This window comes from Pavona decussata, unplaced genomic scaffold (genome assembly GCF_977016875.1).
Source record: "Pavona decussata unplaced genomic scaffold, jaPavDecu1.1 SCAFFOLD_84, whole genome shotgun sequence".
Taxonomy (NCBI): Eukaryota; Metazoa; Cnidaria; class Anthozoa; order Scleractinia; family Agariciidae; genus Pavona; species Pavona decussata.
This window is the reverse complement of record NW_028145502.1, coordinates 4,001,773-4,017,729: the sequence shown is the minus strand read 5'-3', so window position 1 is coordinate 4,017,729 and position 15,957 is coordinate 4,001,773. Positions and strand designations below refer to the sequence as shown.

Sequence of the window (15,957 nt, the reverse complement as noted above, 5' to 3'; positions counted from 1 at the left end):
CTTGGTGTCCTGTGGTTGAGTTTCCAGACCTCTTCGCGTCTGGGCGTATCAAAAATAAATCCAAGATGGCGGGCGTTGATCAACAATGTGCGGGCAATGAAGGTTCAGCTGAATCGCCTTACTATCTGCAGCTTTCTTATTTTACGATTTATCTCACAAAAGGAATAGAAATTCTAGAGTATTATACGAAGGTCAGTTGTTAATTTTGTTATTTTTTCAGTTTTTTGTGGCTAATGACAACCTCGATATAGCTAGGCTTTCTTTCATGCTGAATATTTTCTTAATAATTTTGCTAGGTCCCTTTTTATCATGTCCTTTTTGAAGCTGTCTTGGTTCTTTGGATAATCAGGCTGATAACCAGCAAGACATTTAGATTCAGGGAACAGAAGATTGAACTCACTGAGAAGGTTTGTTTAAATTTGTGTTTAAGCTTACTAGTAAAAACCCACTTGCAATAAATTTCAACAAGGTTTTATGCCTTACACACAGGTTTTGGAGGGTAACTAGTAATGCATAACATCAGATAACATAGGAATTGAATAAACAAAATGATTAGTAGATTACTTACACTTACAGTGGTAAAATTACAGGTCAATGATAATTGTGTCATGTTTTCCCTCCCAGGAAATCCTCTCATTATGCGCCGATCAACTCGAAACTTCAACATCCCCCCCCCCGGGCAAACCCCGGGCATTTGAACTTTTGAAGATTGGATCGTTCAAATTCCCGCCCCCTAGGGCCAAAATAGTGTTCAAATGCCCTACCTTATCGTCAAATTTGTCTGTCAAATGCCCCTCCTAAAGAACAATCGTTGTCGGCTCCTGTCATGAGTTACTACAAAAACCACAACTTTAACATTGAAATTAATGATTGGAAATTGAAAAGTGTAAGCTGTTCTAACTCCGATTAACACGGCAAAGGTTGTTAAAATGAGTTAGCCGGCTACGTAGACTGTTCGAGTGGCAGGGTATTCTGCAGGTTAAGCCAAAGCGGCTGTTTTTCATTCGACAATGTTTTTTTTTTCTTTAACTGTTCACTACTGTTTTATGGCTATTCTAAAAACCTCTGCAGACACAAATGCGGGAGAAAGGCGCAGCTTGACTCATTGCATAAAAAACTACATCGTTTATGAAAGAACTAGAAATACATATTAATTAGTTAGCCGGCTACGTAGAATGTTGTTCGAGTGGTAAGATATTCTGCAATTTGAGGCCAAAGCAGTTTTTCATTCGACAGTGTTTGTTTCTTTCACTATTCACTGCGGGACAAAGCCGCAGCTTGACTCATTGTATAAAAAATCTACATCGTTTATATACAATCTATAAAAATAATTAATATTTACTTTAAGTACTCTCACTTTTGAGGACCTTTTTTTGTAAGCTTTTTTTTGTAATGCTGTATCTCTTCCTTTAACTCTTCCATCTCGTCCAAACACGTGTTTATAGCTGTTAGCGACTTCGCCCCCCCCCCCCCCCAAAAAAAAGCGATTTGAAACCTGACACTTCCGGTTCAATTTTCCCCACCCCACCAGGCAAGGTCAAATTCCCCACCCCCGGGAAGGCCTTATCCGTCAAATTCCCCACTCCCGGGCACAGAAAATAGTCAAATGCCCGGGGTTTGCCCGGGGGGGGGGGGATGTTGAAGTTTCGATTTGATCGGCGCATTATTTCCTGTGGACTATTCTTATACTAGTATTACTACTTCCCCAGGATGTAATTTTTTTACCTTACCTTTTTCAAATAAGGAATAAGCCTACAGCCTCATTTTTGTCAGAATTCAGAATTTGTTGTTCCAGAAAATGTACATACATGTACCCCTCTCACAGAAGGTTTCCTAGTTTGGTTTGAAATTCTGATTGAGTTTCATACTTGCCTTAAAAAAACTTCAACTTTTGAGATCCCCAAATTTCTGAGGACCTTCCTTGGGAGATATATAGATATGTTCTGGAACCACACAATGCTTTGAAAGGACTTTACTTCTCCTTTTATTGGGTTATTCCAGAAAAAATCCACACCTCCCCGACGGATGGGATTCTGGAAATTCTCACCGGAGGGGGGGTCAAAGACTCTGGAAATCCAGGCGGGAGGGGGGCTTGAACTTAAGAAAGTCTTCTGCAGGAGTCATTTCGACCGATAAATCACGCGATTCGAACGTTTAGTTCGGTGACACTTCAGCACTCTCAGACCCTGAAAATAATAGAAATATTTTGTTCACATATTTCTCACCTAAAATAGATGATAATCTAAGTTCCTTCGCAAGTCCTTTTATAGCAGAAAACGCGAACAACAAGATAGTAAAGAACGAGCCATCGCAACATTGTTGCAACGAAGAGTTTCAAACGCCTGACACATTTCTACTCGTACCAGACCCAGCGCGCCACCGGTGTGTAATTTCATGTCCGCCATTGCATTCTTAGCGTGGATTCCACTGCGTCAGGCGGAAGAATTTTTTACTTGTGCAAGCAAGGATGCAGAGCTATTAGCTGAAGAAGATAATTCCAAAGAATTTTGGTCCAAACATTCCCTCTATGTCGAAAATACTCGAGAGGAACTTGTAGACATCTGTACCTCGAAAAAAATTTTGGAAACGTAAGTTATTGCGAAAGCAACAGAAGGAGAAAGTTCTTGGACGGGTTCCTGCAACATACACTGTCAGTGGTAACCTCTCTGAAGTCCCATCGTCCGTAGCACAGTTCAACAAGCAGCCAGTGCGTTTTCTGCGTGCCGTTTTAAGATTCCATGGGTGTTGTCCATAATAGGCACAAAGGATGAACTCGTTCGCTTTTTCGCATTGTTGCTCCTTTCTTTTTTTACTTCCACGCGATAGAGTTTTTAATATTAGCAGAAGCCTTAGAAATTAAAAAAAAAACATCTTCTAGACGTGATTGTGCGTATTTTATATTAAAAATAAATTAAATTTAAGCCTAATATTTTTTTTCCGGAAATCCAAGCGGGAGGGGGGTTCTTTGTTTTGGAAATCCAGACAGTGTGCTCAGGAAATCCAGGTGAGAGGAGGGGTTAAAATATGACCCCATCCGTCGGGGGGGTGTGGATTTTTTCTGGAATAACCCATTTGAACAAATGATCCTAACGAGTCCCCTTATTCTATTGTCTTTTTTGGGGAATAGGGTCAATTGAAGGGTTGGCTGACTACAGGTACAAGCAATTCTTTTCTCTCAAGGGTAGTTTAGCACGAAGAACACATAGTTGACTGGTTTGTCTGAGACAAGGTCTATCTTCTGGCACAATACTTCAGTTTCCTCCTAGCAATAATTCTCTATACTATTGTCATACACTGCTATAATGAGTTAGTATAAAGTCTTCTGTACTGTTTCATTTGTTTTAGGAAGAGGAAGAGTTGATTGAAGAATGGCAACCAGAGCCATTGGTTCCTGTAATGCCGACATATGACTTAGATGCAATAACTCCAAAAGTGGTTGAAGGGTATTTATACTAAATTTTTGCTGTTTTGTTAGGGCTGATTTGCACCTATGGGGTTTATTCTATCAGATAACATATGCAGCTCTTTATAATCTTTAATTTCTTTGTACCTGAGTGTACATCACACAGCTCTGTTGTTTCAGGGATCAGGTCCATTGTTTCTATTGTTTGATCATTGTTCTGCTGTTGTTTTTCAGCCAACTCTGTGATCTATTCTAAGAGTAGACTTGCTACAAGTCAACCTCATAAGTCACATGAAAAAAGTTCTTCGTAGCGAGCAAAGTGAGCTTCAACGAGGTTGCGCAGTGACCGAGCAAGAAAAAAATTTAAAGGACGTTTAGAAAGTCTAAATATTCTAAGAGCTGCATGGTTGGGCCCTATTCTAGGGTTGTGTAATTACCAGTACATGGTATATTGATGCATAAAATGTGTATCTGGGCATCAATCCTGGTGAACAAATCTTGTCAGGGAATCCTTTACAAAACAGTTTAAAAATTAAGTGGCTTTTTCAAACATTATTGCACTTGGAATCCTTTCACAGTTGTTTTACTATAAAAGTTAAAGATAAAATGGGACCATCTCCTCTAAAGCTTTCCACCTTAGTGGTGTCCCCTTATAGCAATGTCTATTTTTGGAGAGTTGTCTGTATTTGATTTTTTAATAGAATTTGAATGACATGAGCAAAATAATAATAATTATTACAATAATCATTGTAAAATGATGTTATTCTGTTACTTCTCTATCAGGAAACCAGGACATACATTGAAAATAGATGACAAAGACTGTCTGAATTTTGCTACGTTCAACTTTCTTGGTTTTGTAGGGAATGACAAAATAGAGGTACCTGTAATTATTGCAAAATTTCTGTCTTTCAAGTTATAAATATACTTGAGTTTACTGTTTTTGTTGACAACTTAAAAGGCATTGAAATGATCATATCTTATAAAAGAATTTAATGAATTATTAATTATTAAATAAATGTAACTTTGTTAATTTTTCAAGGATACAGCAATCCAAAGTCTTCATCGCTATGGTGTTGGATCATGTGGGCCTCGTGGTTTCTATGGTACCATAGGTAAGTATAAGGTAATTAAATTGTCATCTAAAGCTAAAGAGTCTGACCTTTAATAATATTGTTAATTACAGGTTGTGTAATAGACCTACATGGATATTTTTTAGAATAAATTATCCCTGCAAGCTTTCTTCCAATAGGAGTTTTCAAACCCATAAAGCCACAGTTGCATAAGCGATTTTTTCTTGCACAGGTCATCCAATTTTTCAAAAGCATCTTGCCCCAACACTCAGAAAAAATAGCACATTTTAGCTACCCTACCACGGGCAATGTGAGTTCTTTGCTTCAAAAAAGTGTTTTTTTACAAGTTGTCTGCATGAGGGTGCCTCCATTTTTATGACATTTTCACTGAGTGTTGGTGATATATATTTTTATATATATATTTTGAAAAATCATGTCTCCCATACAAACAAAAAAAAATCCTTTTGTAGGATTGGTTTATGGTAAATTCTCCTTGAGTTTCTTGTAATGTGGCCATCAGATTAATACTCAATCACCCCTCTACATCTTGACCAGCTCAGCTCCACCAAGCGACTTGCTTTAACTTTCTGCAGATGTTCATCTGGAGTTAGAGGAAAGACTGGCAAAGTTTATGAGAACTGAGGAAGCCATTCTTTACGCTTATGGATTTTCTACAATAGCTAGTGCAATTCCTGCGTATTCGAAAAGAGGGGATGTTATATTCTGGTGAGTTAAAATAAACCATATAATACAAAAACTGTGAAAATTCCATTGCACTGATTGATTCATAGCTATTGTCTATAAGAGAACAGACAATAACAATGACGTCAGATGTAACATATGTGTTGTAGGTTAAAATGAATCTAGGTTAAAATGATTTCAACCTAGGTTGATTTGTATTTTTCTTTGTTAAGGTTCGGTAATTTACATCTAAAACAAAGGAAAATACAAATCAACCTAGGTTGAAATCATTTTAACCTGGGATTCATTTTAACCTACAACACATACGTTACATCTGACGTCATTGTTATTGTCTGTTCTCTTATACAACATATGCGCTTTCTCAACAAAAAAATAAAGCCAATTCCATGTGTACTTTTTTCATGTTGTTGTAAACAGCAAATTGAGACCAGTTAGTTTTTTATGGTCTATACACTTTATAGACTATAAAATGACACCATAAAATGTTCAAAACTTGGCAGTGAAACCAATAATTATTACCTCCCACTTGAGTTTTGAACATTTTATGACATCATTTTATGGTCTATAAGAATACAGACCATTGAATACTACCATCAATTTTTTAAATGGTTTTCTAGCAGTTACATTTTATAGATAGACTGAGTTTAATCTTCTAAACATTGTCTTGTTACCTGTGTGGGCCAGACCCACTAAAAAGGTTGTGAAAACTCATTAATAAGGATTTGTTTCAAAATTTGCAACAAGTACCTTGTCAATTTATGTGGATGTTTCTACCCTCCCCACCCTGATGCCCCAAAGTCTTTGATGAACACAAATGTCAACATAATTTGTCCAAGGTTACTGACATTCAGCATCAATTGAAACTGAATTTATTTTACTTTTCTCCTAGTGATAAGGGAGTTTCTTTTGCAATTCAGAAAGGACTCGTAGCTTCACGGAGTCGTGTGATGTGGTTTGAACATAACGACATGGAAGATCTGGAAAGGCTTTTGAAAGAACAGAAGGAGAAAGATGACAAGGTGTAAATTTGGTTGTTGTTAGAATGTTCATAATTGAAGCAGCTAATCAAATGGCACTTCTGATTGTGCCTGTGTTTCTTGTTTTGTTGTCATTGTTGTTGTCTTTGCCCGCCCGAGAGGTGGTGTTGCCTAGTGGTTTGGGTGCCAGACTTGTAATCTGGTGGACCCAGGTTCCTGTCCCGCTCTGACTTCTTGGATTTGTTTTAGGGTTGTCCCATTTTTAAATCTAAGGTCACTCTTTGTAAATAGTCAACTGGTTTGCCTCCCACCAAGCAGGATTTTTAACCTTTAGTTAATATGTTGATCTTCAACCTTTTTTTTTATTAATATGACAGAATCCCAAGAAAGCCAGTGTTACCCGGAGATTTTTAGTTGTAGAAGGAATATATGTCAACTATGGCGATATCGCACCACTTCCAAAACTAGTAAGTAAATCTTTGAAATGGAGAAATTAGTAACTTGTTTAACCCTTGAACCCCTAATATCAAAGAACAAATTCTCCATCTTGTCCCCATACTTTTCTTATATAAATACTGTGGAGAAGCTATTAACATATCAAAAAAAATTTACCTTGAGTGATCATATCCTTAATTCTCATGACCTCAGGGGTTTGAATAAGCATTGACATTACAAGGAGAAATTTGATGCTGATCACTGTTAGGGCTTAAAGTGTTAACAGCACAACATGATGGCTGCCCCTAGCACTTCAAACTTTACGCTTTTGATAGGAATATTTTCTTCATGTAAAGTAACCTTCAACTTGTTGTACACAACATATGCTGTAAAGTAACATAGATTTTAAATTGAAATCCCACGATAATCACAAGCCTAGGAAATTTCAAATAAGTGATATTTTGAATGACAAGATCGAGTTATAAATTTCCTTTTTTGCATGATGTGAGCAGTTCCTGCAACAGAAACAGAAGTCACATATTAAAGACAGTTGTAAACAAAAGTTGTGTTGTCTAAATCAGCCTTGTTTACACCATTCTTACATGATGGCAACTTCCTTTGTAGATTGAACTCAAGTTCAAGTACAAAGTACGAATTATTATTGATGAAAGCTTATCGTTTGGAGTTCTAGGACAAACTGGAAGAGGATTAACTGAACACTTTGATGTCCCAGTAGGTTTACCATGAACAATATATTATTTTAATTTGTTCTTTCATGTTCTTTTACGTTCCTGTCAGTAGTTCTAATAATAATACAGTCGATCCTGTATATAACGGCCCTGTATTAAGTGGCCACCCTCTATTAAACGGCCAGTTTTTAAAGTCCCGATTGTTTGCTCATACAAATGCTGTATTTGTTACCTGTATTAGGCGGCCACCTCTAGTAAGCGGCCGCGGCCACCCTGTAGCAGTCCTATGTTTGTCTTTCTTTGTTATTTTTACCTGTATTAAGCGGCCACCCTTGAATGGAAACTAAGCTATATGTTATTTTATGCGGTATTTCATTGTGTTTAAAATGCGATCCAGCATCACAATAAAGAAATAACTTGTACAAAGCTACTGTAAGCTGATACTTGGCCGTTTAATATAGTTAACGCTTTTCAGATGTCCGCAATGTGCTGAAGTACAGTACCATATCACGAACGCTGAACGCACTTTTTAGCAAGAAATTCCTCTTTAATTAACTTGTTCTTCAGCCATGTGACATTGAACATTGAGTGTAACAACTATGAAATGACGGAATGAGATATTTTGTTGTGAACTGTAAGTCATAAAAATAGAGCACTGTATACCGTAGGAGAGTAAAGGACAATTTATTGCATAGTACTCTTACACAATGTTACGTATGTTATACCGTTAAGTTACAAGTTGACACTGAACTTTGTTTAAATTATTTATCACTTGAAAGAGTGTTGATTGTCCTATTGTTTCCTTGCATGCAGTGTTTTTGTATGATACGCCATTAAAACTGACATTAGACCAGGCCCAGTGAGTATTTTTAGTGATCCTGTATTAAGCGGCCAGTTACTCAAGTCCCGAGGGTGGCCGTTATATACAGGTTCGACTGTATTGTAAATCAAGTATACAAAATAAAATATTTGTTTTTAATGATACAGTGTAGTTTTTTCACCACTTGACCCCTTATCAAAGTTAGTAAGTGTAATTATACTGGTATGTTTTTGTTTGTTTGTTTGTTTTTTTTAATTAGATAAAAGAAGTTGACCTAATATCAGTTTCCATGGAGAACTCGTTAGCAACTATCGGTGGTTTCTGCTGTGGGACATCATTTGTGGTTGATCATCAGGTTTGTCTGCTGCGCTCACAGCGTAATCATGATGAAAACAATAAGCGAGATCTCAAAACATTTTCCTTAATGCCAAAACTCTTGTTTTTGCTGTGGTCTTTATAATGATTATAATGACTGGACATTTACTGAAATCAAGAGAAAGTAGGCATTATACTCTTGAAAAAGGTAGAATCTAGAAATTGTTTCCACCAGTTGATTATCAGTTATTGGTGGTTCCCTCTAAGTTTGTCTGGCTTAAAAATATATTTCATGAATCGTGTAACATACAGGCTGAAAGTCCGTGGACAACTTGCCAGAACTTAATAGTGACTTGTAAGTTATTGAAAGAAAAAAGTTGTTTCTCTGTCAATATTCCATGGCACACCATCTCTAAAGTAATGTTGAAATATTGTGGTTGGATGCAGAAAAGTCAGAATTAAATTGAGGGAGAACAGGGAGTGGTAGATGGAGCCAATAATCATTTTGTGGGCAAATGTGAATTGAAGAGACTTAAAAAATTCTGTATGACATACTTTCTTCTTTTGTTGATTGATGTTTGTTATAGAGACTCTCAGGGGCAGGCTACTGTTTTTCAGCATCGTTACCTCCCATGTTAGCGTCAGCAGCAATTGAAGCATTGAATATTATTGAACAGAAACCAGGTATGCCATACATGAAACAATTTATAACTATGTTGCTTTATTGAGGTTATCTAGTATACAGCACAGCTCACTATCTCCCAGTAATACAGTGGTTAAAGCATCAATAATAGGTTTGATTTCTGTTGGGGGACTTTAGTACATACAATGCAAAACTTTACACAACTCTACATAGAGTACAAGATAAAGTAATACAAAATACTTGATACTTACATGAAATGGTTTTCTTACAAATTTAATTAATGTTTACTTGTTATTGTTTTTTTAATAATAATCAGTCCTTATTTAGCAGAAAAGGAAGGGTAATTGAATTTATTTATGATTTTACATAAAAGAAACATACATTCTTTACATGGAGGAAAACATAACATAAACATACAATGCACATGACCTTGGGAACACACAGACACAATGCACATATGACACTATGAACATTATGCCTTGAATATAGTGTATCATTCACTGCAGACAGCACTTCTGACACTTTCATGGCTTTTTTTTTTTTTTTTTCAGAAATGTTTGAGGAGCTTAAAGAGAAGGCCAGGTTGTTACATTCAGAGCTTGATGGGTATGCATATGTTGTAGGTTAAAATGATTTCAACCTAGGTTGATTTGTATTTTCCTTTGTTAAGGTTGGGTAATTTACATCTGAAACAAAGGAAAATACAAATCAACCTAGGTTGAAATCACACATATTACTACAGTGTAACTTCACTTCAGGACTTACATGTCACCTACGAGCATTTTCTTAGATGTTTCCCCAACAATGTTGTCATCTCAGTGAAAGCTATTCTAGGCATTATTAGCATTCATGTGTCTGTCATTCACAAGGTATTTCTATCTAGTAAAGCAAGAACAAAGCAAAGTACCAAGACTCTGAAACTGCTACTAAGTACTCATGGGTGAGAAAATGTTCTTTGTGTTTAAGGCTCAAAGACCTTGTGCGCGAGGGATCAGAAGAGTCGCCAATTCTACACTTGAGGCTTTCGGAACCTTATGAAACAATTGAAGAAGATGAAGACAAACTCAAGGAAGTTGTGGCTGTTGTAAGTTGTGTTAAATTACTTGCAGTTATGATGTTGGCCAACAAGTTAAATCTAAAATTCACTAACGGAAGGCAGAGGGTGTTTTATCTCAATTGCATTTGAACCCAAATAAGTCAACTCTCTTTATTGCGGACACTCTTGGGACAGCGAGTTGGTGTCCTTAATAACGAGAATCCGTAATAGCAGGAATTTATTTCACTGAGTCATACGCCTGTAATTTATTTTTGCCTGGGATTTAGTTACTGTCCGTATTATCAGGGTATCGGTATTAGTGAGGTGTCTGCAAGGCAAGAGTTGACTGTACTGTACTTATTTCCCCTGTTATTTGTTCGTAGGAAATGTCTTAGAAATAACAAAACTTTTGTTTAGATATATCGATAGCAGCCAGTTTCAATAAGCTTAAGATCTAATTTTAAAGTAAAACGAAAAATAATCCTTATTCACTGTAATCTTCTTTACTGAAAAGGCTTTGAGGAATGGTGTGGCACTCACAGTTGCAAGATATTTGAAAAATGAGGAGAAGTTCATGCTACCCCCAAGGTAAGGTTTTGATGTTCTGTTTACAGCACGAAGTGTAAATTAAAGTGTGACCACTTTTAAAGCCAAGTCCTACACGTAAGTCCATTGCCAGTTAAAAAAGATTTTATTCAAGATTCCTGGCCGACACTAGAGAGAATAAGTTTGAAGAATGTGCATGTTGATATAATTATAATTTTTGGGACTTTAGGGTTTCATACGTTACAGTGATGAAGAGGTCAAAGTCAAAGTAGAAGACCGATTTTAAAAGAATTTACAAAAATTCCAGGGTTGCCCAAAGAGCAACCAATGAATTAACCATCTGTAAGAGATTTTATCACTGACTGAAATTTCAACAGAACACAAATACTTTAGGCTAATTTTAAAGGTGCACAGTGCAAAAGAGCTGGCTGGGTTTAGCCTGCTGAGGTTTTTTGTAGCTACATCCCTAGGGACCAACATCATTGAGCTATAAACTGCAAATCAAAACTGACACTTATCCTAGGCCCAAGGAATCTAACTAAAATCATTGTTTTTATTTTACAGTATCAGGGTTACTCTAAACATACAACTTACAAAAGACGAAATCAAACGTGGAGCTCAAGTCATCAGAGAGGCTGCTGAAAGTGTGTTTGGCTAGCAAAATAATAAATGGCACTTTGCAAGTTCTATGTGCCACAATTTATCAGACAGGATTGTTATGGCTTGTTAAAATAATTGTGCCTGCGTGGCTGTTGCTAGAAAGGGAAGGAAGAAGGGGAATTGGGTGCACACACAACACATGCGAGTGAAGTGAGGGAGAGGGGAAAGGAAGTGCCTGTTGATGGCAATGACTGATGAATAATTAAAACTTACCAATGGTGATTTTTTGTTCCTCTGTGAACAAAAAAGACCAAATAAACTAGGGGCTAGCTGGAGGCACTTCCTTTCCACTCTCCCTTGTTCGCCTTGCACGCGCACCTAATTCCTCTTGTCCCTTACCCTTTCTGGTGCTTGTCACGCAGACTGAAAATAATCTAGTTGTTGGCTATTGGTTAACTGCCGTGACACAAATGTTGAACGTCACATTGGTCAAACTTAAACCGAATCAATTAAGTTCATGGTGAGTTTGATGTTTGAGTGAATTAACTTGGCGGACTGTATTTCGATTGACCAATATGGGCTGTCCATTTAATTCAGATGGATAGAACAAGTGAGGATCTTTTCACTATCTGGTTCATATCATTATTTTGGTTTTGTTTATTTGAAATCCTGCTAAACCAAAGATTCGTTTTTGCCCTGAATTTGGTTCAATACTCTTTCCAAAGAATTAAGTTGGGCCCAGGCATTCAATTGTAATAAATAACATCATAATAATATTATTATTCTGGGTTTTAATGGGGTGTTACATTTAAGTAGGTTCTTGTATAGTTGTCAATTTCGCATCAACATTACTGTAATATAGAAGTATATATTAATAAACACAAGGAAATATTACAAATATACTATTGGCATAAATCTTGGGTAAAAAGGTTTGCAAATAGTCTTTTAAAAAATATGTAACTTTTCATTCAAATTTCATGGGCCTCGCATTCTGAATGTTTTTGCAAAGGTTTTTCAGAGTCTCAAGTAATATATCGAAATTAATACAAGGAAGAGTGTTTTATCTGATTTCCAAACACTGAGAAGTATGTTGAACAAAATAAATGGATTTTTTTTAACCAACTTTTTTAAACTATTGGGAAATCGGATGACACACTCTTTTGAGTGTTTCATATAGCTTCTCAAACCATTTATCAGGGCTGTCAACCTCACACGTCTTCAAATATGGAGAATATGACTTCCCCGGCCAGCAACAACTAAACGCCTTACAGAGGCGTCGCATCAAAGCCAAATTAACGGGTTCTGTGGGGGGGGGGGGGGGGGGTCCAGAAACAACGCTAAACATTTCATATTTCCTTGTCAGAAAGTCGAGTCTACAACAAATAGCAAACTTTGTCAATTATGCGGGAGATCACAGACATAAATCTGGAGACCAAAAGATACAGCTCAAATCTGGAGATTACCGACATTATTCTGGAGACCGGGAGATACGGTTCAAAATCTGGAGACTCCCGGATTATCTGGGAGAGTTGACAGCCCTGATTTATAATTCTTGAACAAATTTAAAGTAAAAGCTCACCAAATTTCATAATGATTGATATAAAATTCCCAAACCTCTTTCACGATAGTGATTTACTTTGTTTTGAGCTTGAGAATTTTATTTGAAGGCTAAGAAAGTCTCAGGCTCGCATGAAAGAATGATAGTCTTGCTTACTCACTAAGTATCAAATTTAGTCTGTGCCAACTCCTGTACAAATTAAGGTGTATTTTTAACCTTTGAACTTTAAATTTATTATTTTTTGTTTAAATATTATGTACACAGTCCAAAGAATATTTTACTACATTGTAAGATCCTTGACTCGTCCCCAGTCGTCTCTCTTGTTGGGAAACGCAGAGCGTGAAGAGTGATGGGAAGGAAGAAAGTGAAGCGCAACAGATGATGGGCCTTCCCATCACCCTTAGCGCTCCCCGTTACGCGAGACATCATGCGAGACAAGAGAGACGAATGGGGACGAGTCAGGTAAGATCCAAAATGACAACAAAGGCCATTTCTCTCCTCTAGAATAAAATGTGTTGAAACCTTCAATCAAGATATTACATAAGTAATGAAGATTGAACTGAATGATGTTGTTTAAATATGTAGTGTCCCCAGATAGCTCTATTGAGCTACAATACTCTGGCACTTATATAAAATTTATGTATACATGTATGTATTAATCATTTTGTAAAGGTAATAAACTTGTAAGTGGAAGGTCAATAAAGTAACTTGTGGCTGGGGTAACTAAGAAAAGAAAAACTGATTATCTCAAATGTGAGCTGTCTCTACCCTAAACCCCACTGGGTGCTGACACAAGTGTACTCTGCATAGTATACACAGGAGGTGATAGCAGATTACATCACCCTAACCCCCACCCCCCTCAGACTCTCTCCCTTCCATCACAGATCTTGTATCAGAAATTCTCCATTCCTGGCAATAGAAGCATATGGCTTTAGCTTGCAATACCCTAAAAGCTCCATCAATTCCTCCTTTTCCCAATAGTCAAAACAGCTGTCAATTTGTCTATAGAAAAACTGGATCTTCAAGATGTAAAAGTATAACAATGTTATAATACTTGTGTGTTGAAGATCCAGTTTTCCTATAGACAAACTGCCAGCTGTTTTTGACCATTGCATTTGTGAGACACAGCTCATTATTGCTGTTTCAGTTGTGTGGTAAAAATTTGGAAAAGCTACATGTAATTTAGTTCTGTTCAACTGCTCCTGATTTGAAATATGCCCCTCCTAAAGATAAATGGCCCCACAGGGGTTTAATGGTGCATTTGCAGTAGGTGTAAATGGCTGACCTAATAAATTTATCAGGAAGCTCTTGATTTCTGTGCTGGAGAGTGATTCATGAAAGGATCTTGCATTTTCTGAAAAGGGAAGGTTGGAGGGGTGTTTTAAAGAGGGGAACATGAGTGGATTCAGTGGAAGATGCTGCACAAGCAAAATCCATAAAGCTACACATTTCCTGGTTTTTTTTTTTAACTTTTATGGATGTGGGGGAAAGGGTAGTAGCTCCCCATAATTCTTCCCCCATATCCAAATCAGATTTCCATTTTAAAAATCCCGCTTTCCACATCCCCTCAATCGCTTTTGCCCGCTCCCTTTATCACTACATCAGGACTCAGACCAGCACAGCTTGTTTATGACAATATTTTATTTCATAAATAAGAACTAAAAATTGACCGATAACACATTAATTTTATACTCTCTCCAGCATATTTTAGATGTGAGACTAGAATTGTTCAGATACAACCGTTCATTTCCTGAAACAGTATTTGTCACCACGAGGTAAAATGGAGTGCGAAAGCACGATAATTTTATGTCAGTCTAGCCTGCGATGGCATACAATTTTCCTTTTTTTTCTATTTTCTTAGGGGCTCAAGATAAAAAAAGAGTGTGAATTTTTTTATGTACATATGTGAACTGTCAGTTTCCTCGTTTCGAAAGTACTCTGGGTCCGAATTTTTCACACAGTATCTACTTGTTGGCCGAACGAATTTGGCCTTCCGTTGAAAAACTTTAGATAACTAAACACGCCTTCGTGATATTACAAGATGTTGGTTATAACTTTTTTGACAGTTGGTGGCTCCTAAAGGAGCCTTTGGGGGTTAATTGTCCGCGAGAAAACTTTACTTCTTCGCGGGTTTCTTGGCGGTCGCCTTCTTCGCAGTCTTCTTTGGACTCTTTGCGACTGGCTTCTTCGCCGCTGGCTTCTTGGCTGCGGGTTTCTTGGCTGCAGGTTTCTTGGCAGCAGGTTTTTTGGCGGCAGGCTTCTTCGTTGGTTTCTTTGCCGCTGTCTTTTTGGCTGCCGGTTTCTTTGCTGCTGGCTTTTTGGGCTTCTTCGCCGCCGGCTTCTTCTTCGCAGCGGGTTTTTTCGCTGCTGGTTTTTTGGCGGGCTTCTTCTTCTTCGGCTCCTTCACGGCTTTGTTCAGCTTAAAAGATCCCGAAGCTCCTGAACCTTTGACTTGGAGTAGAGCCCCACTCGCTACACCTCTCTTCAGAGCCATCTTCATGTGTACACCGACGTTATCGCCGACTTTGTAGTTCGCCTTGACGTACTTCTCGATCGCCTGGCGAGAAGAACCATTTCGTTCCTTCAGCGCCCCAACGGCAGCCTTGATCATGTCAATGTACTTTGGATGTTCAGCGGGCTTGGCTGGTTTCTTCGCAGGCTTCTTAGGTGATCCTTCAGACATGTTGACGACGATTTAGAAATCTTAGGAACAAACTCTCTTTAACAAAGTTATCTAGATTGATGGTCGCCAACAATAGGAAGCCGGCTTATACTAAATTGATGCGGACCGCTGTGGAAACACCATGTGCAACAACAACGTTCGACCATGTTTCGAAAATTTTGTGCTTGTTGAATTACTTTCGATGAACATTACGCATGTTAGAAACGCTCAATTTCCTTTACCCTTACAGCATTTTGAAGAAAATTTATTGGTGAATGCCATGCAATTACTTGTTTGGGATCAAAACCATTCGAAAATAGCAAAATTTTCGAATGACCCTTGCTACCTCTGCTGAAACGTAAGAAACCCTCGTGTTTAAAAGTAAATAACGCTAAAAATATACAGACAATTCTCGCGCTTACGTTGAAATGTGGAAATTAAATTACCATAGAACTAGTTTCGCTATGTTAGATAAACAAGGCCTGAAAAATGGTTGAGAAA

The 15,957-nt window shown here is 37.5% G+C and overlaps 2 protein-coding genes across 2 annotated transcripts; one reads left to right on the top strand and one right to left on the bottom strand.

The window, feature by feature from the left end:
- Nucleotides 1-36: 36 nt before the first annotated feature.
- On the top strand, nt 37-13,487 carry LOC146475549 (serine palmitoyltransferase 1-like). The gene is made up of 15 exons (XM_085115935.1): nt 37-191; nt 297-407; nt 3,346-3,443; nt 4,187-4,280; nt 4,443-4,515; nt 5,067-5,199; nt 6,065-6,194; nt 6,530-6,619; nt 7,212-7,319; nt 8,356-8,451; nt 8,999-9,095; nt 9,606-9,660; nt 10,021-10,138; nt 10,605-10,678; nt 11,201-13,487. The coding sequence occupies exons 1-15, from the start codon at nt 66-68 to the stop codon at nt 11,292-11,294; spliced, it is 1,497 nt and encodes a 498-aa protein (XP_084972061.1). The 5' UTR covers nt 37-65; the 3' UTR covers nt 11,295-13,487.
- Nucleotides 13,488-14,417: 930 nt separating this feature from the next.
- On the bottom strand, nt 14,418-15,533 carry LOC146475548 (histone H1.0-B-like). Its single transcript, XM_085115933.1, has one exon. The coding sequence runs from the start codon at nt 15,475-15,477 to the stop codon at nt 14,911-14,913; it is 567 nt and encodes a 188-aa protein (XP_084972059.1). The 5' UTR covers nt 15,478-15,533; the 3' UTR covers nt 14,418-14,910.
- Between the last annotated feature and the right edge of the window lie 424 nt (nt 15,534-15,957).

Coding starts and splice junctions, on each gene's coding strand:
- LOC146475549 (XM_085115935.1), top strand. CDS start 66: ATGGCGGGCGTTGATCAACAATGTGCGGGCAATGAAGGTTCAGCTGAA. Junction 4,516..5,066: donor TGGTTTCTATGGTACCATAG/GTAAGTATAAGG, acceptor AACTTTCTGCAG/ATGTTCATCTGGAGTTAGAG. Junction 10,679..11,200: donor AAGTTCATGCTACCCCCAAG/GTAAGGTTTTGA, acceptor TTTATTTTACAG/TATCAGGGTTACTCTAAACA.
- LOC146475548 (XM_085115933.1), bottom strand. CDS start 15,477: ATGTCTGAAGGATCACCTAAGAAGCCTGCGAAGAAACCAGCCAAGCCC.